The sequence below is a fragment of the Procambarus clarkii genome, chromosome 4, assembly GCF_040958095.1.
Source record: "Procambarus clarkii isolate CNS0578487 chromosome 4, FALCON_Pclarkii_2.0, whole genome shotgun sequence".
In the NCBI taxonomy this organism is placed as follows: domain Eukaryota; kingdom Metazoa; phylum Arthropoda; class Malacostraca; order Decapoda; family Cambaridae; genus Procambarus; species Procambarus clarkii.
This window is the reverse complement of record NC_091153.1, coordinates 27,140,410-27,165,125: the sequence shown is the minus strand read 5'-3', so window position 1 is coordinate 27,165,125 and position 24,716 is coordinate 27,140,410. Positions and strand designations below refer to the sequence as shown.

At 37.0% G+C, this 24,716-nt stretch overlaps 3 protein-coding genes across 12 annotated transcripts in view; all 3 read right to left on the bottom strand.

Annotated features, from left to right (window-relative positions):
* The window catches only part of LOC123750961 (uncharacterized), a 335,999-nt gene extending 322,287 nt beyond the window's left edge, over positions 1–13,712 (bottom strand). Inside the window, exon 1 of one of the 3 annotated variants that reach the window (XM_069333325.1) lies at positions 12,923–13,712. In XM_069333325.1, the coding sequence (XP_069189426.1) occupies positions 12,923–12,940 (18 nt within the window). In that variant the 5' untranslated portion in view covers positions 12,941–13,712. The remainder of the gene's footprint in view (positions 1–12,922) is intronic. The other 2 variants (XM_069333336.1, XM_045733062.2) reach the window with 2 other exon arrangements.
* LOC123752335 (uncharacterized) lies at positions 12,977–14,259 on the bottom strand. The gene is made up of 2 exons (XM_069335524.1): positions 14,247–14,259; positions 12,977–13,608 (listed from the first exon to the last, which is right to left on the bottom strand). The coding sequence occupies exons 1-2, from the start codon at positions 14,257–14,259 to the stop codon at positions 12,977–12,979; spliced, it is 645 nt and encodes a 214-aa protein (XP_069191625.1).
* A 5,785-nt stretch (positions 14,260–20,044) lies between these two features.
* Positions 20,045–24,716, bottom strand: part of LOC123751005 (uncharacterized) — a 30,825-nt gene continuing 26,153 nt past the window's right edge. For 7 of the 8 annotated variants that reach the window (XM_069333282.1, XM_069333277.1, XM_069333297.1 and 4 more), the window contains 2 exons: positions 22,509–22,589; positions 20,045–20,262 (listed from right to left, as the gene is read on the bottom strand). In XM_069333282.1, coding sequence (XP_069189383.1) covers positions 20,081–20,262; positions 22,509–22,589 — 263 coding nt within the window. In that variant the 3' untranslated portion in view covers positions 20,045–20,080. The remainder of the gene's footprint in view (positions 20,263–22,508; positions 22,590–24,716) is intronic. The other variant, XM_069333291.1, reaches the window with a different exon arrangement.

Below are 24,716 nucleotides of genomic sequence, written 5' to 3'. Positions count from 1 at the left end.
AGGTGGGTAGAATATAGTTGTGCAATAATTGGCTGTTGATTGCTGGTGTTGACTTCTTGATGTGTAGTGCCTCGCAAACGTCAAGCCGCCTGCCACGTTTGCGAGGCACTACACATCAAGAAGTCAACACCAGCAATCAACAGCCAATTACTGCACAACTATATTCTACCCACCTCAAGACTCCGCTCCAATATAGAAGCATCAAGAAATGTGGACCAATAGGCTTTCTACAAACACTTCTATTCAATATCCATTGTTTCGTGTTCTGTCTTGTGTTGATACTTTTAATACCCTATTAATATCCTCTAATGCCACATCATCCTTCCCACCTCACTCAAATGTAATGCCACATCACCCTTCCCACCTCACTCAAATGTAGATATAAAATCAGGGAAATGCAAGTTCTAATCAGTTGGGTATTTGTGAAGTCTTTGAAAATGTAATAAGTTTTACGAAACGCGCCCGTGTCGCGTCAGACTAGAAATAAAAATGAATTTTGGAGAAGTGATTTTTGATTTACCTCCAACAGTGAAGCATAATGTACGAAAGATTGAGAAAATTCGTGTTAGAATTATTAATCTTACTTTTTCGGTCATATTTAATAAAATATGTCTACAGGAAAGACTGCTACCAAAATATACTAATATATATATATATATATATATATATATATATATATATATATATATATATATATATATATATATATATATATATGTCGTACCTAATAGCCAGAACGCACTTCTCAGCCTACTATTCAAGGCACGATTTGCCTAATAAGCCAAGTTTTCATGAATTAATGTTTTTTCGTCTACCTAACCTACCTAACCTAACCTAGCTTTTTTTGGCTACCTAACCTAACCTTACCTATAAATTTAGGTTAGGTTAGGTTAGGTAGGGTTGGTTAGGTTCGGTCATATATCTACGTTAATTTTAACTCCAATAAAAAAAAATTTACCTCATACATAGAGAAAAGGGTTGCTTTATCATTTCATAAGAAAAAAATTATAGTAAATATATTAATTCTAGAAAACTTGGCTTATTAGGCAAATCGTGCCTTGAATAGTAGGCTGAGAAGTGAGTTCTGGCTACTAGGTACGACATATATATATATATATATATATATATATATATATATATATATATGTCGTACCTAGTAGCCAGAACGCACTTCTCAGCCTACTATGCAAGGCCAGATTTGACTAATAAGCCAAGTTTTCCTGAATTAATATATTTTCTCTATTTTTTTTTCTTATGAAATGATAAAGCTACCCATTTCATTATGTATGAGGTCAATTTTTTTTTATTTGAGTTAAAATTAACGTAGATATATGACCGAACCTAACCAACCCTACCTAACCTAACCTAACCTATCTTTATAGGTTAGGTTGGGATAGGTAGCCGAAAATGTTAGGTTAGGTTAGGTTAGGTAGGTTAGGTAGTCGAAAAACAATTAATTCATGAAAACTTGGCTTATTAGGCAAATCGGGCCTTGCATATTAGGCTGAGAAGTGCGTTCTGGCTACTAGGTACGACATATATATATATATATATATATATATATATATATATATATATATATATATATATATATATATATATATATATATATATATATATAAATTTATATATATATATAAATTTATATATATATATAAATTTATATATATATATAAATATATATATATATATATATATATATATATATATATATATATAAATATATATATATATTTATATATATATATATATATATATATAAATATATATATATATTTATATATATATATATATATATATATATATATATATATATATATATATATATATATATATATATATATATGTCGTACCTAGTAGCCAGAATGCACTTCTCTGCCTACTATGCAAGGCCGGATTTGCCTAATAAGCCAAGTTTTCATGAATTAATTGTTTTTCGACAACCTAACCTAACCTAACCTAACTTTTTCGGCTACCTAACCTAACCTAACCTATAAAGATAGGTTTGGTTAGGTTAGGTAGGGTTGGTTAGGTTCGGTCATATATCTACGTTAATTTTAACTCCAATAAAAAAAAATTACCTCATACATAATGAAATGGGTATCTTTATCATTACATAAGAAAAAAATTAGAGAAAATATATTAATTCAGGAAAACTTGGCTTATTAGGCAAATCGGGCCTTGCATAGTAGGCCAAGAAGTGCGTTCTGGCTACTAGGTACGACATATATATATATATATATATATATATATATATATATATATATATATATATATATATATATATATATATATATATATATATATATATATATATATATATATATATATATATATATATGTCGTACCTAGTAGCCAGAATGCACTTCTCGGCCTACTATGCAAGGCCCGATTTGCCTAATAAACCAAGTTTTCCTGAATTAATATATTTTCTCTAATTTTTTTCTCATGGAATGATAAAGCTACCTATTTCATTATGTATGAGGTCAATTTTTTTTTTTTGGATTTAAAATTAACGTATATATATGACCGAACTTAACCAACCCTACCTAACCTAACCTAACATATCTTTATAGGTTAGGTTATGTTAGGCAACCAAAAAAGTTAGGTTAGGTTAGGTTAGGTAGGTTAGGCAGTCGAAAAACAATTAATTCATGAAAACTTGGCTTATTAGGCAAATTGGGCCTTGCATAGTAGGCTGAGAAGTGCGTTCTGGCTACTAGGTACGACATATATATATATATATATATATATATATATATATATATATGTCGTACCTAGTAGCCAGAACGCACTTTTCAGCCTACTATTCAAGGCCCGTTTTGCCTAATAAGCCAAGTTTTCATGAATTATTTGTTTTTCGACTTCCTAACCTACCTAACCTAACCTATCTTTTTCAGCTACCTAACCCAACCTTACCTATAAAGATAGGTTAGGTTAGGTTAGGTAGGGTTGGTTAGGTTCGGTCATACATCTACGTTAATTTTAACTGCAATAAAAAAAATTGACCTCATTCATAATGAAATGGGTAGCTCTATCATTTCATAAGAAAAAAATTAGAGAAAATATATTAATTCGTGAAAACTTGGCTTATTAGGCAAATTGGGCCTTGCATAGTAGGCTGAGAAGTGCGTTCTGGCTACTAGGTACGACATATATATATATATATCTATATATATATATATATATATATATATATATATATATATATATATATATATATATATATATAGATATATATATATATATATATATATATATATATATATATATATATATATATATATATATATATATATAGATATATATATATATAGATATATATATATATATAGATATATATATGTGAATATTCTCGTGTATATATTTATTTATTTATTTATATATATATATATATATATATATATATATATATATATTATTTTATTTATATATATATATATATATATGCGAACAAGCCTGAATGGTCCCCAGGACAATATGCAACTGAAAACTCACACCCCAGAAGTGACTCGAACCCATACTCCCAGAAGCAACGCAACTGGTATGTACAAGACGCCTTAATCCACTTGACCATCACGACCGGACAAAATGAGGTGATAGCCTAAGCTATTTGAACCACCCCACCGCCGGCACTCGGATAGTAATCTTGGGCATAGCATTTTACCAAATCACCTCATTCTTTGGGGCACACGTGAGGAACACAAATGCGAACAAGCCTGAATGGTCCCCAGGACAATATGCAACTGAAAACTCACACCCCAGAAGTGACTCGAACCCATACTCCCAGAAGCAACACAACTGGTATGTACAAGACGCCTTAATCCACTTGACCATCACGACCGGACAAAATGAGGTGATAGCCTAAGCTATTTGAACCACCCCACCGCCGGCACTCGGATAGTAATCTTATCGATTATGAGGTGATAGAATGAGGTGATTTGGTAAAATGCTATGCCCAAGATTACTATCCGAGTGCCGGCGGTGGGGTGGTTCAAATAGCTTAGGCTATCACCTCATTTTGTCCGGCCGTGATGGTCAAGTGGATTAAGGCGTCTTGTACATACCAGTTGCGTTGCTTCTGGGAGTATGGGTTCGAGTCACTTCTGGGGTGTGAGTTTTCAGTTGCATATTGTCCTGGGGACCATTCAGGCTTGTTCGCATTTGTGTTCCTCACGTGTGCCCCAAAGAATGAGGTGATTTGGTAAAATGCTATGCCCAAGATTACTATCCGAGTGCCGGCGGTGGGGTGGTTCAAATAGCTTAGGCTATCACCTCATTTTGTCCGGTCGTGATGGTCAAGTGGATTAAGGCGTCTTGTACATACCAGTTGCATTGCTTCTGGGAGTATGGGTTCGAGTCACTTCTGGGGTGTGAGTTTTCAGTTGCATATTGTCCTGGGGACCATTCAGGCTTGTTCGCATTTGTGTTCCTCACGTGTGCCCCAAAGAATGAGGTGATTTGGTAAAATGCTATGCCCAAGATTACTATCCGCGTGCCGGCGGTGGGGTGGTTCAAATAGCTTAGGCTATCACCTCATTTTGTCCGGTCGTGATGGTCAAGTGGATTAAGGCGTCTTTGACATACCAGTTGCGTTGCTTCTGGGAGTATGGGTTTGAGTCACTTCTGGGGTGTGAGTTTTCAGTTATATATATATATATATATATATATATATATATATATATATATATATATATATATATATATATATATATATATATATATATATATAAATATATATATATAAATATATATATATATATATAAATAAATATATTATATATATATATATATATATATAAATATATTATATATATATATATATATATATATATATATATATATATATATATATAATATATTTATTTATATATATATATATATATATATATATATATATATATATATATATATATATATATATATATATATATATATATATATATATATATATATATATAAGATGTCTACGTATAAAGATTCATACATTCTGGAATGACTACCTAAAAGAGGTAATTTTGCTTTATCATCTGAATGCACCAAACTGTGCCTTTTCACATTTCCAAACTGAAGTCGAAAACCCGAAAATGAATATATCCATGAAAACTGAATCACGTCCTACTATTTGGAGAATTGTTAGTTTTTACCCTTCTGACAGGTCCAGTTTGTGTGATATAAGTATTCCTGTTACATTAAAGAAAACGAATTCATCGTTTCGGGGAGAATATTCTAGGGAGGCCAGCCGGTGACTGTAACAGCCCCATAAGTGCAATTATGTACTAAATACGTAAGTATGGAAATGTACTTATTACATTTAGTATTAAAACGTACTGTCTATTCGGAGGATGGGTTGCACAGGATGAGTATGGGTGCACAATGAACTAGCACACATAGCATGAGTATAGGGTGCACAATAAACTACCTCTAATATTATGAGAATAGCATGCACAATGACCTACCACTCACAGGATGAGTATGGGGTGCACAATGAACTACTACTCACAGGATGAGTATGGGGTGCACAATGAACCACTACTCACAGGATGAGTATGGGGTGCACAATGAACTACCTCTAACATTATGAGAATGGCATGCACAATGACCTACCACTCACAGGAGGAGTATGGGGTGCACACAATGAACTACCACTCACAGGATGAGTATTGGGTGCACAATGAACTACCACTCACAGGATGAGTATTGGGTGCACAATGAACTACCACTCACAGGATGAGTATGGGGTGCACAATGAACTACCACTCACATTATGAGTATGGGTTGCACAATGAACTACCAATCACAGGATGAGTATGGTTTGCACAATGAACTACCATTCACAGGATGAGTATGAGGTGCACAATGAACTACCACTCACCGGATGAGTATGAAGTACACAATGAACTACCACACATATGATGAGTATTGCATGCACAATAAACTACCACTCACAGGATGAGTATGGCATGCATTATGAACTGGCACTCACAGGATGAGTATTGCATGCACAATGAATTACCACTCACAGGATGTATATGGAGTGCTTAATGAACTACCACTCACAGGATGAGTATGGCATTCACAACTTACTACCACTCACAGGATGAGTATGGCATTCACAACTTACTACCACTCACAGGATGAGTATGGCATGCACAATGAACTATAGCTCACAGGAGGAGTATGTCATGTACAATGAACTGCCACTCACTGGATGAGTATGTCATGCACAATGAATTACCACTCACAGGATGAGTATTGCATGCACAATGAATTACCACTCACAGGATGTATATGGAGTGCTTAATGAACTACCACTCACAGGATGAGTATGGCATTCACAACTTACTACCACTCACAGGATGAGTATGGCATTCACAACTTACTACCACTCACAGGATGAGTATGGCATGCACAATGAACTATAGCTCACAGGAGGAGTATGTCATGTACAATGAACTGCCACTCACTGGATGAGTATGTCATGCACAATGAATTACCACTCACAGGATGAGTATGGCATGCACAATGAGCTACCACTCATAGGATGAGTATGGCATGCACATTGAACTACCACTCACAGGATGAGTATGTCATGCACAATGAACTACCACTCAGGATGAATATGGCATTCACAATGAACTACGACTAACAAGATGAATATGGGGTGCACATTAAACTACCACTCACAGGATGAGTATGTCATGCACAAGGAACTACCACTCACAGGATGAGTATGGCATGCACAATGAACTACCACTCACAGGATGAGTATGGCATACACAATAACTTGCACTCACAGGATGAGTATGTCATACACAATGAACTACCACTCACAGGATGAGTATGGCATTCACAATGAACTACCACTAACAAGATGAATATGGGGTGCACATTAAACTACCACTCACAGGATGAGTATGTCATGCACAATGAACTACTACTCACAGGATGAGTATGGCATGCACAATGAGCTACCACTCACAGGATGAGTATAGCATGCACAATGAACTTGCACTCACAGGATGAGTATTGAGTGCACAATAAACTATTACTCACAGGATGAGTATGAGGGGCTCAATGAACTACCACTCACAGGAGGAGTATGGGGTGCACACAGTGAACTACCACTCACAGGATGAGTATGGGGTGTACAATAAACTACCACTCACAGGATGAGTATTGAGTGCACAATAAACTACCACTCATAAGATGAGTATGGCATGCACAATGAACTATCACTCACAGGATGAGTATGAGGTCCACAATGAACTACCACTCACAGAAGGAGTATAGGGTGCACACAATGAACTACCACTCACAGGATGAGTATGGGGTGCACAATGAACAACCACTCACAGAATGATTATGGCATGCACAAAACCATCATTCAGAAGATGAGTATGGCAAGCTCAATGAATCACTTTTCACAGGATGAGTATGGCATGCACAATGAATTACTACTCACAGGATGAGTATGGCATGCACAATGAGCTACCACTCACAGGATGAGTATAGCATGCACAATGAACTTGCACTCACAGGATGAGTATTGAGTGCACAATAAACTACCACTCACAGGATGAGTATGGCATGCACAATGAACTATTACTCACAGGATGAGTATGAGGTGCACAATGAACTACCACTCACAGGAGGAGTATGGAGTGCACACAATGAACTACCACTCACAGGATGAGCATGGGGTGTACAATGAACTACCACTCACAGGATGAGTATTGAGTGCACAATAAACTACCACTCACAAGATGAGTATGGCATGCACAATGAGCTACCACTCACAGGATGAGTATAGCATGCACAATGAACTTGCACTCACAGGATGAGTATTGAGTGCACAATAAACTACCACTCACAGGATGAGTATGGCATGCACAATGAACTATTACTCACAGGATGAGTATGAGGTGCACAATGAACTACCTCTCACAGGAGGAGTATGGGGTGCACACAATGAACTACCACTCACAGGATGAGTATGGGGTGTACAATGAACTACCACTCACAGGATGAGTATTGAGTGCACAATAAACTACCACTCACAAGATGAGTATGGCATGCACAATGAACTATCACTCACAGGATGAGTATGATGTGCACAATGAACTACCACTCACAGGAGGAGTATGGGGTGCACAATGAACTACCACTCACAGGATGATTATGGCATGCACAATGAACCATCATTCACAAGATGAGTATGGCAAGCTCAATGAATCACTTTTCACAGAATGAGTATGGCATGCACAATGAACTACCACTCACAGGATGAGTGGTGCACAATGAACTACCACTTACAAGATGAGTATTTCATGCACAATAAACTACCACTCACAGGATGAATATGGGATGCCCATGAACTACCACTCACAGGATGAGTGTGGCATGCACAAGGCACTAACACTCACAGGATGAGTATGGGATGCACAATGATCAACCACTTACAGGATGAGTATGGCAAGCACAATGAACTAACACTCAAAGGATGAGTATGGGGTGCACAATAAATTACCACTAGCACGATGAGTCTATGATATTCACGCTCTATATTAATACAACTAAAATACATATCTGTTTCCAAAACATTTATTTTAATGACAAATACCTGAAAATATGATGTATGTTTAGAATTTTTGACGATATAGAACATATTAGGGTTTATAATTAAAAGTTTTAATAAGATCCGCCCTATCATGCCTGGTTTGCAGTGTTTTAAGCACTGTGGGTCTGAACCGTTCCTGATATAGTTGAGGAACTATATATGGTTTAATTTTATTCTCTATATGATGATAAAAAGCAATTAAGGTATCATTGCAACTTTACAGGAAATCGTTAAATTCTTAATATATCTTGGTTTATTTACTTGATATATTGTTACAATAAACGTTAAAAAAAGTTTATATAAATATTTTAATAGGAATTTAAAACATTAATGCTCGTCAACACATCTTTGCGAATGACATAATTTATCCGTAATGTGCAGCCTGTGTTACTATATTATATGTCCAGCCTGGCTGGACACTGATGCCTAGGTAGTTTTCCTGTGTCCAGATACTGGCGATCGTATGGTATTATTTGTTTAACCATATCTTGGCTTTAACTTAAGATAGATTTTCCTTGAAGCATAGTAAAATTAACGTCTACATTTGTCTTTCGCCTGACAAATAAATCTTTTGGTTAATTTGCATATATGCAAGCTAATTAGACAATTGATTGTCTGTGTGTAGGGCTTCACACTCCCAGAGCGAGCCATGAAGTAACTATTAAAATGCAAATCTTCACACTCACTGTACCATCACATTGATGTGAATACGTAAGCTTGTTTATATAAAAAAAAGTTTTCACTTCAGGTACATTTATGACAAAGTATTTAAAATGTACCTTATATTTCTTCCTTTTTGATGACTTTCTGATAAAAACTTGCGCTTATTACAGTTTCAAGATAAAGTTAACACTGATCATCTAAAGGTCATAGTTCTTACCGATAAGGAGAGCGTCGGCCAAGAAACCTTTAAAATATGAGTATCTTTCGTATCTCATAAGATATAATCTCTGTGATGGATTCACAGAAATTATCTTATCTCTGCCTTTCTGATAACATATACAAATATAAGCTTTGCAGACGATGAGTCACAATAAAGTGGCTGAATATATGATAACTAGACCAAACTACACCTGAATGAACTCCACACCACATTCAGAAGATGAAAGAACACCACACCACATTCAGAAGATGAAAGAACACCACACCACATTCACCACATTCAGAAGCTGAAAGTACACCACACCACATTCAGAAGATGAAAGTACACCACACCACATTCAGAAGATGAAAGTACACCACACCACATTCAGAAGATGAAAGTACACCACACCACATTCAGAAAATGAAAGTACACCACACCACATTCAGAAGATAAAAGTACACCACACCACATTCAGAAGATGAAAGTACACCACATCACATTCAGAAGATGAAAGTGCACCACACCACATTCAGAAGATGAAAGTACACCACACCACATTCAGAAGATGAAAGTACACCACACCACATTTTTCATCTTTTGATGTGTGGTTTGGTTATCAAATATATATAAGCTTTATTTGTGAATCTATTAATTAAGCAATATATCAGAAAGCGTGTCGGGTTCAGTGTTACACGAGCGAAGAGGCATGAAAGAGTTTAAGTAGCAAACGCATACCAACGAATAACGATTAGTATCTGTATAAGAAAACTAATGCCCTATAGAATTCATTTAACTTCCAGACACTGTTTTAACTAAATCAAATGGTTGTGGCTATTTATGTTAGATATTATTATTAATATGCAGTCTACTAGTTAAATCACAAATTAAATTTACGACAATTTTAGCAGAGAAGTACGACGACTGGATCACTATGTACAGGAGGCTGATATGGCAGCAAACACTCTCCAGGCGACAATATATCTTGGATAAGTCGCTCCACAACACTCACTTGGACCCCTCGACTTCATATGGCGTCACCTCCCATTTATATACTTCAAATTTCATTATGAAATGTGATTATTTCAGAGTAAAATTATGTTTGTTGATGTTCTGCATTAAGCACCAACATTATAGTGAGTAAATATACCATATTTCTTCATTACTTACGTAATGTTAGCAGGTTTTGGGTAGCATTAGGTGGCTTTGGGTAACTCTACGGAACCCCGTGGGCGGGTTTGGAGTTGGGGGGGGGGGGGGGGGGAGATGCCTCAGCACGATGGGTTGCCATTCGGGATATCTGAAGTAAAGGACCTAATTCAGACCGGCAAACAACAGAAAAATCTTTCTTGAGGGGTGGTAGTCTTCCATGTTGGTTTAGAGGGAGGGTTGCCTGAGATATTAAATATATACTAGTTATGTTCCCACTGATACCCACATAAGAGGGGGACCCACTGAAGTTTAAGTTGCCAAACTGGTTAAGTTGGAATCGTTCCCATCATCACCAAGCAAAAATCTAACAGAACAATAGTTTTATTGATTTATTATTTTCTTTTATTTATTTATATATACAAGGGTTCTTACATTCCTGTACAGCCACTGGCATGCGTACCATTTCGGGCAAGTCCTGAATCCTATGTTCCCCGGAATACGACCCACCAAATCACTTAACGACCAGGTACCCATTTTACTGTTGAGTAAACAGAAGCTACAGTTAAGGATTGATGCCCAGTAAATCCTACCCGGCCAGGATACGAACCCAGGACAAAACGATCGCGAAACACCAGGTGAGTGTCTTAACCACTACACCATGCGGACTACTAACAAATAACAAATTCTGTGTGGTCTTCAGACCACACATAACGTTTTTTCTAATCCCCTATAAATACACTCATTCCACACTTCTTTTGTGCTATTTACACTTTCAAAACCTTGTTCCTATATTCTAATTTGGTTTTTAAATTCTTCCACGGTGGATACCCAACCACTTGGGCTGAACGGTAGAGCGACGGTTTCGCTTTATGCAGGTCGGCGTTCAATCCCCGAACGTCCAATTGGTCGGACACCATTCCTTCCCCCCGTCCTATCCCAAATCCTTATCCTGACCCCTTCCCAGTGTTATATATTCGTAATGGCATGGTGATTTCCTCTGATAGTTTCCTTCCTTCCTAGATATTACTACTGCTCCGCTTAGACTTGGCTATAAGTATCGCTGGAAATTTTCATTACTTGCTGATGAAGAGTTGACCATATGTAAACTGTCAACTAAATTATATGCACACCCTCCGTCACTCTGTGATGGAATGCGAAATTTTCTGCGGCTTGGAGGGAAAACTCAGATGGTTGGTGCGCGTTGTATAGTAGACAGCTGTTAAGAGGCTAGAGGGGTTGGAACCTGTCCTGACCCCGTTAAATTAAGTACCTCCTGCCAATGTGTTCGCAGCAACACGCAGGTCAACAGTCATTCGTTTTACCTCCATACAAAAAAAACGCGCTTCTGTGAAGCCTCGGATCCTGATACGTGAATTCAGACACAATTGTCTAACAGATGTTTAAGAAATGTGTAAATATTTAATTCTAAATTATCTGCTGCAAGAAGTCTTCGCCAAATATCCCCAGTTTGCAAACTGTAGGAAGTAACTAAGTAGTTGTAAGCTATCCACCGCTGCCCACTGGATGCAGGACAGTGTGCAGGATAAATATGTCAGTTGTGACACTAGTTCTTCACATGTCAGTTGCTTAATTTAGAAACTGTACTTGTGGTCGGTCTTGAGCTCATTGATTCAATTTCTTTGTTTAATATGCACCCCATACCCATCCCGTGGGCGGTGGTGTAAAGGCTTACAGAGGCACATAATCGGTTCAGGTACTGAACCCTCTAGTTCGTTTAGCTAAGCAAATAACAATATTTGACGCTAGTTACAAAATTATCAATGTTGTATACACATGTACACACCCTCATACATACATGTACATATATATATACGTTTACACATATAGATACACATACATATATAATCACCCACACAAATACACACATCAATAATCTTTGTGTCACAAGAGACATTACAAGAGGCTCACAACAGTCACTATACAAGGCACTTTACATCTATAGTGAGTCTCACAGTTACTAGTCTTGCTGCACACCCACCCAACTGGGCAGCAGCTTTACAGTCATGTGCATGCATTACCTACAGTAAGCAAATTTTATGATGTGATGACGTGAACTGAATTTTGTAACTAGCTCATCAAGACTTGTTTAGCTAAATTAACTTTGGGGTTCAGTTTCTGAATCCATTACGTGCTTCTGTAACCCTTTCCACTACCGTCCAGAGGATAGGTATGGGGTGCATAATATATATGACCTAAACTAATTAACCAATGTACCTTCTTGTACTATTACATATTAATATGTAAATTATTAAATTTATATAGCTCACCTCGTCCTCACGCGACATGTCGACTTCTATAATCGATGAGATCTACAGATTAAGTCAGTACCTAGTACCTTGCTTCGACCGTGAACACCTGGGCGGGTGCTTGTCACTGAGCGGGTGCTTGTCTCTAAGCGGGTGCTTGTCTCTGGGCGGGTGCTTGTCTCTGGGCGGGTGCTTGTCTCTGGGCGGGTGCTTGTCTCTGGGCGGGTGCTTGTCACTGAGCGGGTGCTTGTCTCTGGGCGGGTGCTTGTCTCTGGGCGGGTGCTTGTCTCTGGGCGGGTGCTTGTCACTGAGCGGGTGCTTGTCTCTGGGCGGGTGCTTGTCTCTGGGCGGGTGCTTGTCTCTGGGCGGGTGCTTGTCTCTAAGCGGGTGCTTGTCTCTGGGCGGGTGCTTGTCACTGGGCGGGTGCTTGTCTCTGGGCGGGTGCTTGTCTCTGGGCGGGTGCTTGTCTCTGAGCGGGTGCTTAATTGTCACTGAGCGGGTGCTTGTCTCTGGGCGGGTGCTTGTCTCTGGGCGGGTGCTTGTCTCTGGGCGGGTGCTTGTCTCTAAGCGGGTGCTTGTCTCTGGGCGGGTGCTTGTCACTAGGCGGGTGCTTGTCACTGGGCGGGTGCTTGTCACTGGGCGGGTGCTTGTCACTGGGCGGGTGCTTGTCACTGGACGGGTGCGTGTCACTGGGCGGGTGCTTGTCACTGGACGGGTGGGAAGAATGACGCACTATTTAACACATACACTGCCCCAGTATCAGCAGAACTGGTCGAGAACTGGACGCGTTCCTCTGCTGCCGCCACTCCCACAGTCACACTGAAACGTTTTCTTTATTTACTTTTAATAAGCTTCGATGTTAATGTTACGACTCAGGAAGGCGAGTTGAAAGTCGTACACAAGCACTGATAATAAATATATCAGATTCAGTGAAAAATATTTACCTCGTTTTTTAAATTATTTAGAGTACGAAAATTTATGGCAATGAACGTAATCATCAAGAATGGAGACGTAGTCTGTCACTGAAGAGTTGTCAGAAAGCTCCACATGGAATAAAATAGTTGGAATAATTACTACATCTACGTTACAGTCCTCCCATGGTGTAAATTTATTTATGCCTGTTTATATATATATATATATATATATATATATATATATATATATATATATATATATATATATATATATATATATATATATATATATATATATATGTATATGTATGTATGTATACAAGAAGGTACATTGGGTTTGTGAGAATACATAACATTGGTGTTCTGATACTCTTGCAAAGCCACTAACACGCATAGCGTTTATCAGGCATTACATTAATTAGGCTTCTTACCATCGGTCGCCATTTCCTGTTAACTCAGTTATCCTGTTTGTGGTCATCATTAACTTCATCAGTTATATTATTATTTGTTCACAATTAACTTACTTATTTTACATGAAGGCTAATTACTCCTGCTCACATTAAGTATCTTACTCACATCTATGTTGTATAATTTACTACGAATTAATTTAACCTTGTTACTTTTAAATAAATAATTTTACCCGAGCAAGAGTCACCCTACCCATTTTACCCGGGCAAGAGTCACCCTACCCATTTTACCCGAGCAAGAGTCACCCTACCCATTTTACCCGAGCAAGAGTCACCCTACCCATTTTACCCGGGCAAGAGTTTCAGTCACTCTACCCAAAAAAACGGTGTATCAACGCTCAAATTTTTTGGGAGGGTGAAAGGAAACTTGTACCTCTGCGCATTCCTTTATTCCATTGTCCGCCTCGGCTGTTGCCAGCTAGTCCTACTGCGGTTATAATTATGCCTGACACCTAAGGTGTCGCTCTCTTCTCAGTTGCACAATGCACAAGGCAATGTTCATTCTTATGTGAACATAGCAAAACGCCCTCCCTTCATGCCCCGGATATATTCTATACTGCTATGTTTATGGACTTGGGGTCTCTATTAAAAGCTTCTGGCAGCTTGGTTGAGCTGCCACTGTTGCTTTCTGCAAGATAAGGGACATTATGCAAACGAAGAGTGCAGTGGTTATTCCACTTTGCTCCCAGCCTATCGGAGAAGTAGGCATTGCAGTGAGGGAGAGTAGTAGCTGTTGAATTGTGGTAGGCATCCAAGTGAGAGAAAGTTGCAGCTGTTGAATTGTGGTAGGCATCCAAGTGAGAGAAAGTATCAGCTGTTGAATTGTGGTAGGCATCCAAGTGAGAGAAAGTAGCAGCTGTTAAATTGTGGTAGGCATCCAAGTGAGAGAAAGTATCAGCTGTTGAATTGTGGTAGGCATCCAAGTGAGAGAAAGTAGCAGCTGTTAAATTGTGGTAGGCATCCAAGTGAGAGAAAGTATCAGCTGTTGAATTGTGGTAGGCATCCAAGTGAGAGAAAGTAGCAGCTGTTAAATTGTGGTAGGCATCCAAGTGAGAGAAAGTAGCAGCTGTTGAATTGTGGTAGGCATCCAAGTGAGAGAAAGTAGCAGCTGTTGAATTGCGGTAGGCATCCAAGTGAGAGAAAGTAGCAGGTGTTGATTTATAAGCGGTATAGTGGTGGTGGGGGGGGGAGGGTGATAAGCCAGGCCACAGCATCACCTGTGTGGGAGCAGTATGGTGGGGGGGGGGGGGTGATCAACCAGGCCACAGCATCACCTGTGTGGGAGCAGTATGGTGGGGGGGGGGTGCTCAACCAGGCCACAGCATTACCTGTGTGGGAGCAGTATGGAGGTGGGGGGTGAACAAGCAGGCCACAGCATCACCTGTGTGCGAGCAGTATGGTGGGGGGGGGGGGGAGTGATCAACCAGCCCACAGCATCACCCAACCCATCCTCCGAATAGACAGTACGTTTTAATACTAAGTGTAATAAGTACATTTTCATACTTACGTATTTAGTACATAAATGCACTTACCGGGCTGTTCCAGTTACCGGCTGGCCTCCTTAGAATATTCTCCCCGAAACGAGGAATACGTTTTCTTTAATGTAACGGGTGGGCTGTTTTCTTTTCTTAATTTTTGCGGATACTCAGTCAATTTTGCTTATACATGTATACTCGGCCCAAATTTTGCCTTTATAATTTAAGGTATCATGAAAATTGGCCGCTTTTGAGGCAATTAAGCATAGCAGAAGCACAGTCACCGACATTCAAAGGAAAGAAGAAATGAGATAACTATTTATATTACGATTTAAATCCTTCTAATTTTTGCTCGTTCGTCAATGAGAACTGATGCCAACGCACTGGCCAATAAACTGAATAATACTGGCCACTAAACAATAGATTGATTGATTGGTGATTGATGAAGATTAAGCCACCCAAAAGGTGGCACAGCCATGAATAGCCCGTAAGTGGATGCCCTCTCTGAGCCATTACCAGTATCAGTAGATGATACTGGAGATCTGTGGAGGTGCGATCGCACCCTGCCTGACGGGAGATGTCTCCCGTGACTAAACAATAAACTGAACCTATCATAAAGAAGAACGACGACCATTGACCGTCTAGTGCTCCAACAGAGTGTAACTGTAATTAACAATGCTCAAGTCCTGACCAACAGTCAAATATTAATCCATCAGCCACGAAGCAGAGCGTCTCCCAACATCAATTCTAGTGCAGGGTCCTGTTGAACAAATTTTCCGATTTTACATAGGTTTACCGTGACAGACACTAACAATAGTAGCCTTGAAGAGGAAAGGAAATCGGCAGATTGTCGAAGGTTTGCCTGATATTTTCCAGCTATACAGTACTTTAAAAGAAAAGTTAACAGATGTTAGACTTTTATCCTTCTGTTTCACCAATATTTACCAACCATCGGGATGAATACTTATATGACACAAACTAGACATATTAGTATGAAAAAGAACTAACAATTCTCCAAATAGTATGACGTGATTCAGTTTTCATGGATATATTCATTTTCGGGTGTTCGACTTCAGTTTGGAAATATGAAAAGGCACAGTTTGGTGCATTCAGATGATAAAGCAAAATTACCATTTTAGGTAGTCAGTCCAGAATGTGTGAATCTTTATACGTAGACATCTTTTATATATAATTTATATATATATATATATATATATATATATATATATATATATATATATATATATATATATATATATATATATATATATAATAGCCATATGCTGTATTGAGACTACCAATTTTTGTCAACTACCATTCAGGCTGTCATTGCAATCAATCTTATATTGTTTTCTGCTGTATTGTGCCTACCAATTTTTGTCAACTACCATTCAAGCTGTCATTGTAATCAATCTTAGCTACCTATGTGCTTTAATATACTGTACCTACAATTTTCTCTCATCTTCTTTTTTTCATTCCATGTAACTGTTATCATTTTTTTTTCCTATAAATTTTACAAGTATTTACCTACTTAAAATTTTCTTAGATTAAGGACCTGCCCGAAACGCTGCGCGTACTAGTGGCTTTACAAGACTGTAATTACCATATTATGTATCCTCACATTCCCAATGTACCTTCTTGTATATGCATAAATAAATAAATATATATATATATATATATGTATATATATATATATATATATATATATATATATATATATATATATATATATATATATATATATATATATATATATATATATATATATATATATATATGTATGTATGTGTGTGTGTGTGTAGCCGAAAAAGTTAGGTTAGGTAGTCGAAAAACAATTAATTCATGAAAACTTGGCTTATTAGGCAAATCGGGCCTTGCATAGTAGGCCGAGAAGTGCGTTCTGGCTACTAGGTACGACATATATATATATAATGTGTGTGAATATTCTCGTGTATATATTTATTTATTTATTTTTTTATTTATTTATATATTAGAAGGTACATTGGGTTGAGAAAGTAAAAATGATAATATAATGATATAAACTCCTTGTTACAATATACTGTTTCATCTTACATGATATATAAGTGTCATTAGTCTCATAAATAAAGTTCTTATTTTGCTGGAGATACTCTTATTATTTAGTTAAGAATTACTGAACTGTAATTACCTACTGTGTATTTAGTGTGGTGCTTACCAGTTGAAGATGCTAGGAGTTGATACAAGAGTGTGCAGAGAGAGTTAGCAATTTAGCCTAGCAGGAATTCATACCTGTGATATTGTACAGAATTATATTACTGTACCTGAGTTTACCTGAGATCCAGAAATACTAGTGGTCTTGAAAAAGACTGAAAGCCAGCTGCTTGTAGAAGGTCCCCTCATTTGCCTTGATGATCTATACTTTAAAAGTTAGTAGAGTTTTGCCATTTACGTATTCGGCGGGTAGGTAGTTCCATATGTTAATAATCATGTGGGTAAAAAAACATCTCTTGTTCTCAGATTTCTCCTATGTTGTGGCTTTTAATGCTTCAAACTGTTTTATCATATTAAACAGTTTAAATATTAAAATGGTATATATAAGTTTTTTAGAAATCTTTCTCAAATTATATATTTTGAATTTTAAATTTCAACCTCCTTAAATACAACTAGGTGACTACATTACAACTAAGTGAGTACATTTTTTTGTACATGTATTAGCATGACTCTGGCATTTATTAACCTGACTCTGGCAGTTATATTAATCTGACTCTGGCATTTATATTACCCTGAATCAACACTGGCAAATATATTAGTCAGACTCTGGATATGAATTACTGTATATCTGTTTATTATTTAGTTACGACCTGGTGCTACCTCACTCAGCTAATTTAGAACTTAAAACATGCCATTAAACTTCAACAATATATTTACCTGAGTTTACCTGGTAAATATATTGTTTATAGTCTATTATATCAATATTATATAACTCCCACTAATACCTCTGATGTTAATGACATTATTCTTTCTCTTAAACCAAAGTCAGGTGCCCTGGCTGAGATACAAACTGTAACTTACAAAAAGAAAACTCCTGATTTCATGCTACAGCCATTGCATTGCTCTACAACAAATCACTTGAACTCCACACCTTTCCTGATATTAACAAAAAAAAGTTAGCCCAGTCCCTAAAAGTTGTGATCTCACTTATGTCAACAATTACAGACCAATATCAATCTAGCCAAACTTGTCTAAATTATCTTAAAAGTTAATATACAAGCAACTTTACTCGTATGTATCTAAACACAATATGCTCTTGCCAATATGGCTTTAGATCCAAAAAACGCATCAATGATGCACGGATTAGTATGAACTTGATACATGCTGCTCTTGATAATATTGAGTACCTTGTTGGGTTATTTCCTGACCTATGTAATGTTTTGACACTGTTAACCACAATAACCTCGTTCTTAAACTACAATATTATAGAGTCAGATATCACTTCCTGCAATACCTTCAATCTTACCTTAGTGACAGGCTACAGTCACTAAGGTAAGTATCTTGTATGTTTTTGTGAACGAATTGAATTCTCCCACCCTACCCATTAACATTTGTGTTCCACATGTCAGTGTGTACTTGGCCCAAGTACGGTGTACAAGTACGGTGTACTTGTACTTGGTACTATATATTTTCATTTTTTCCATAACACATGAGCTGGAACTTATCTTCGTTAAACACTATATTATTTTCTGTAGCCCATAGAAAGACCTGATCCTTTAAGATCTTCTTCGCTATTTAAGTCCCTTGACATGCTAAACATACACTCACTCCACACATTCTCCTGTGCAATCTATATGTACAAAACCTTGTTCCTAAATGCTAATGTTGATCTGGAACTTTTTCACTATTTATTTAATAGAACTAATGAGCACCATACCGGAAATAAATATCGCTTATATATCCTCAGAGTAAGACTAAATCTGTGCAAACACTCCACGCAAATAAAAGGGCCCAATCTTTGGAATTTTCTCACTGATAAATTAAAAAAGTTTCCAAACCATGCCTAGTTCAAAAGTAAAATAAAAAAAGAACCTTATTTCATCCTCATAGTTTCCAACATGGTGCTTCAAACTCACACTGGATCTTTTACAACCCCTACTTGCCTACTTTTTGCCTAATTCTTTATGTAAAAGGAATATTAATCAAAACACAGAGCATTAGCATTAATTAGTGGTTTTACTTTATTACTTTTTCATGGTACAGGCAAACACTTGCTAAGAGAGGTTTTTATAGAAACTTAATAAAATGATATCCTGACTTCATTAATTACTTTACCCTGACTGACATTTATAATTATTTAAGCCTGGCTGGCAATGTTTTTTTTTTAAATCCTGGAAAATCACAAATTTTCCTGAATTTTGGGGGTTTCTCCTCCTCCCCCATATCTGGGGTTGATGAATCATCATCTAGCTGCTGTATTCCAGATTCTTCCATGTCTGTTGTCTTGTCATTAGCAGATCCAATGCCATTAGAATCTAGAAAAGATAGAATATATATTAATAATAATAATAATAATGGAAAAAATATATAATAAACTTATAATTAAAAATGAGAAAATTCCATGTTATAATTCACTCACATCTATAACTAAAAATTTAACTGCAAGCATCAGGAAGAAGGGCTCCAATGTTGAAGCCGGCTGATCAACTGTGAACCATTAGTTTTTGCTCTATAAACACTGGCCAATAATAAGGTCAGTGTTTTCTGCTATGCAAAGTATCTAGTATGGCAAACACACACTTTCCCAAGGGAGGAAGGTATTAAATGTTTGATATGCAGTACCTAGAACACCTGGAGTCATAACATAATATTGGACACAGTATTGTTTTCTAACAGGAAGATGAAGTGAAACAAATTTACTTAGTTTTCATGATAGAGTCACAGATATATTACAAGAAAAAGGTTGTTGGATTTACTGTCAATCTAAACCTAAAAAAGTTTTTGACAGTCCCACACAACATGCTGTACACTACACACAAGGGGCATAACTAGCTGACCCTCCAAAGAATACCTGATCAACCAGGCTGTGACTCATTCGTCAGGCTACGAGCAGCCGCGTCAAACAGCCTGGTTGACCAGTCCAGCAACAGGAAGGCCTGGTCGACGACCATGGGAAGGCTAAGCCCCGGAAACACTTATAAAGGTAAGGGTGGTTTTAGATAGTAAGCTACTGCCAGAGGAACAAAAAGCTCCTCTCACATAGTAAGAGGAGCTTGTGCATTACTTTACAACTTCAGACTTGCTTTTAATTATAAGGATGGTGAAAGACTAAAGAAAATGTTCATGACTTTTGTGAGACCAAAACTGGAACATGCAGCAGTTGAATGGTACCCAAATCTCAAGAAGCACATAAATAAACTTGAAAAGGTGCAACGGTATGCAGAAAAACATGGCTCCTGGAACTGAAAAACAAAGAGTTACGAGGCGACACTAGAGGCGTTAAACATGCCATCAGTAGAAGATAGAAGAAATAGAGGTAATATGATCACCACTTACAAATTACTAACAGAAATTCTTCAAATTGATATGCTATATATGCAAATGCAAATATGCTGTGCTTACTATATTAACCTGCAATTTTAAATGGGATACATGTACTGTATTGTGATTTGTGTATTTGTACTCAATGAATTTGTGCGCCCCTTGAGGGACTTGAAGTGGAAGGGTGTAGAAATAGCCTAAGCTACTCTATCACTTTGAGATGTATTTTTTTTCTTGTCTCAATAAACTTACTTGAACTTGAAAGAATTACCACGTAACAAAAGTAGGACCCCTTGAGTATTTAAAGAGTTGGTTAGACATATATATGAAAGAGATTGGGTGGATATAAATAGGAGCTGCCTCATATTGGTTAATAAGCCTTCTGCAGCTATCTTAATCATGTTCAGTTTTCTGCCTTATTCAAAAGTAAAACCCAAAAATACTTAATTTCATCCTCATTTACCTACCTACCTAGTGCTTCAAACTCCCACTGTATGTGTGTGTGTGTGTGTACTCACCTAATTGTACTCACCTAATTGTGCTTGCGGGGGTTGAGCTTTGGCTCTTTGGTCCCGCCTCTCAACTGTCAATCAACTGGTGTACAGATTCCTGAGCCTACTGGGCTCTATCATATCTACATTTGAAACTGTGTATGGAGTCAGCCTCCACCACATCACTTCCTAGTGCATTCCATTTATTAACTACTCTTACACTGAAAAAATTATTTCTAACGTCTCTGTGACTCATCTGGGTACTAAGTTTCCACCTGTGTCCCCTTGTTCGTGTCCCACCCGTGCTGAAGAGTTTGTCTTTGTCCACCCTGTCAATTCCCCTGAGAATTTTGTAGGTGGTTATCATGTCTCCCCTTACTCTTCTGTTTTCCAGGGATGTGAGGTTCAGCTCCTTTAGCCTTTCCTCGTAGCTCAATCCTCTCAGTTCCAGGACGAGCCTGGTGGTATACTGCTGAATCTTCTCTAACTTTGTCTTTGTCTTTTCTTATTTTTGAAATATGAAGTTCAACTTTGTCTTTGTGTGTGTGTGTGTGTGTGTGTGTGTGTGTGTGTGTGTGTGTGTGTGTGTGTGTGTGTGTGTGTGTGTATATGTATATGTATATATATATATATATATATATATATATATATATATATATATATATATATATATATATATATATATATATATATATATATATATATATATATATAATATATATATTTATTTATTTATTTATTTTACTGACCTCTAGTCAATGGTGTCACAGAATCATTATGTTCAACTGTGAGTTGGTTTAATTCTGCAGCCTCCAACTTCCTCTTGCGATCTGAAAATAAAAATTTCTATTATAATTTAATTATTAAATTATCAGCAAAAATATGTTGGCAATATACCTTTCATGGGAGGTGTGCTTATCATGTATTGGGATGTGAATCTGGCAACAGGCAAGGTAACAAGGAATTGTTTTTATATTCAATATTTAACATTTAAACTTATTTTTAGCATAGAACAGTAATATAGTATATAATATAAGTTTATCAGTTCAGATAATAGTGACCCCAAATGTATAACAATGTGGTTAAGAACCTTGTATGAATGATATTTTGTCCAACTAGTCAAAAAAGTTAAACATGAAATGTGAAAGGAAAGGAAAGCAAAACTATGAACTTCATATTTCAAAAATAAGAAGAGCAAAGACAAATCCTAGAGGGTTATTTTATTTATTGCATTAAGGTCTATGCATTATTTTTATTACATTATATTAAAATATATTACATTAGTATATGCAATTATATTATATTAAATTATATTATATAATATTGCATTAGTATATTCAATACAGTACTTACACAAATGGAAGATATTGCTTATTGATTTACAGTCTGCTGCTGTTAGGCAATCTGCTGGCAAAATGCCTTGAGTAGCTTTATGGAGTCCTTTTTTGTAATAGATGAACACGGTTTCATACCCAGCACCACGCATTTTTGCCATCTGAAAAGAAAGGGTAAAATCCTAATGAACAAAAGGCCTCATGACGATCTCGTCTTCATAAAGACATATCTCTTTTGAGAAAGATCAATACTGGGGGATTCTCATACTCAAATTTCCTAACACTTTGGAGGATATATATCTACATTACTTCTTTAAGAGGGCCAGATGTAACAAACCAGGAGCAAATATTTAAAGATCACCAAGCCACAATGTAGGATAGGAAACAGGTGTTATATATAGTAGGCATCCATCGGTCTCAGGAGACTATGGAGTTGTGCTCTGGTGTCAGCCTAGTCAGGAGTGGCCTCACCAGGGCGCAAAGCCAGGGTAAGTTGATTCGGGGGAGAAGCTGTTACCCAGACAGCAGGTTTGTATATAAATATGTATATATATATATATATATATATATATATATATATATATATATATATATATATATATATATATATATATATATATTATTAAATATGACCGAAAAAGTAAGATTAATAATTCTAACACGAATTTTCTCAATCTTTCGTACATTACGCTTCACTGTTGGAGGTAAATCAAAAATCAATTCTCCAAAATTCATTTTTATTTCTAGTCTGACGCGACACGGGCGCGTTTCGTAAAACTTATTACATTTTCAAAGACTTTAGTTCACAAATACACAACTGATTAGAACTTACGTATCTCCGATTTTATATCTACATTTGAGTGAGGTGGGAGGGGTGATGTGGCATTAACACAAGACAGAACAAGAGGGGATATTAATAGGGTATTAAAAGTATCAACACAAGACAGAACACAAACAATGGGTATTGAATAGAAGTGTTTGTAGAAAGCCTATTGTTCCATATTTCTTGATGCTTCTATATTGGAGCGGAGTCTTGAGGTGGGTAGAATATAGTTGTGCAATAATTGGCTGTTGATTGCTGGTGTTGACTTCTTGATGTGTAGTGCCTCGCAAACGTCAAGCCGCCTGCTATCGCTGTATCTATCGATGATTTCTGTGTTGTTTACTAGGATTTCTCTGGCGATGGTTTGGTTGTGGGAAGAGATTATATGTTCCTTAATGGAGCCCTGTTGCTTATGCATCGTTAAACGCCTGGAAAGAGATGTTGTTGTCTTGCCTATATACTGGGTTTTTTGGAGCTTACAGTCCCCAAGTGGGCATTTGAAGGCATAGACGACGTTAGTCTCTTTTAAAGCGTTCTGTTTTGTGTCTGGAGAGTTTCTCATGAGAAGGCTGGCCGTTTTTCTGGTTTTATAGTAAATCGTCAGTTGTATCCTCTGATTTTTGTCTGTAGGGATAACGTTTCTATTAACAATATCTTTCAGGACCCTTTCCTCCGTTTTATGAGCTGTGGAAAAGAAGTTCCTGTAAAATAGTCTAATAGGGGGTATAGGTGTTGTGTTAGTTGTCTCTTCAGAGGTTGCATGGCTTTTCACTTTCCTTCTTATGATGTCTTCGATGAAA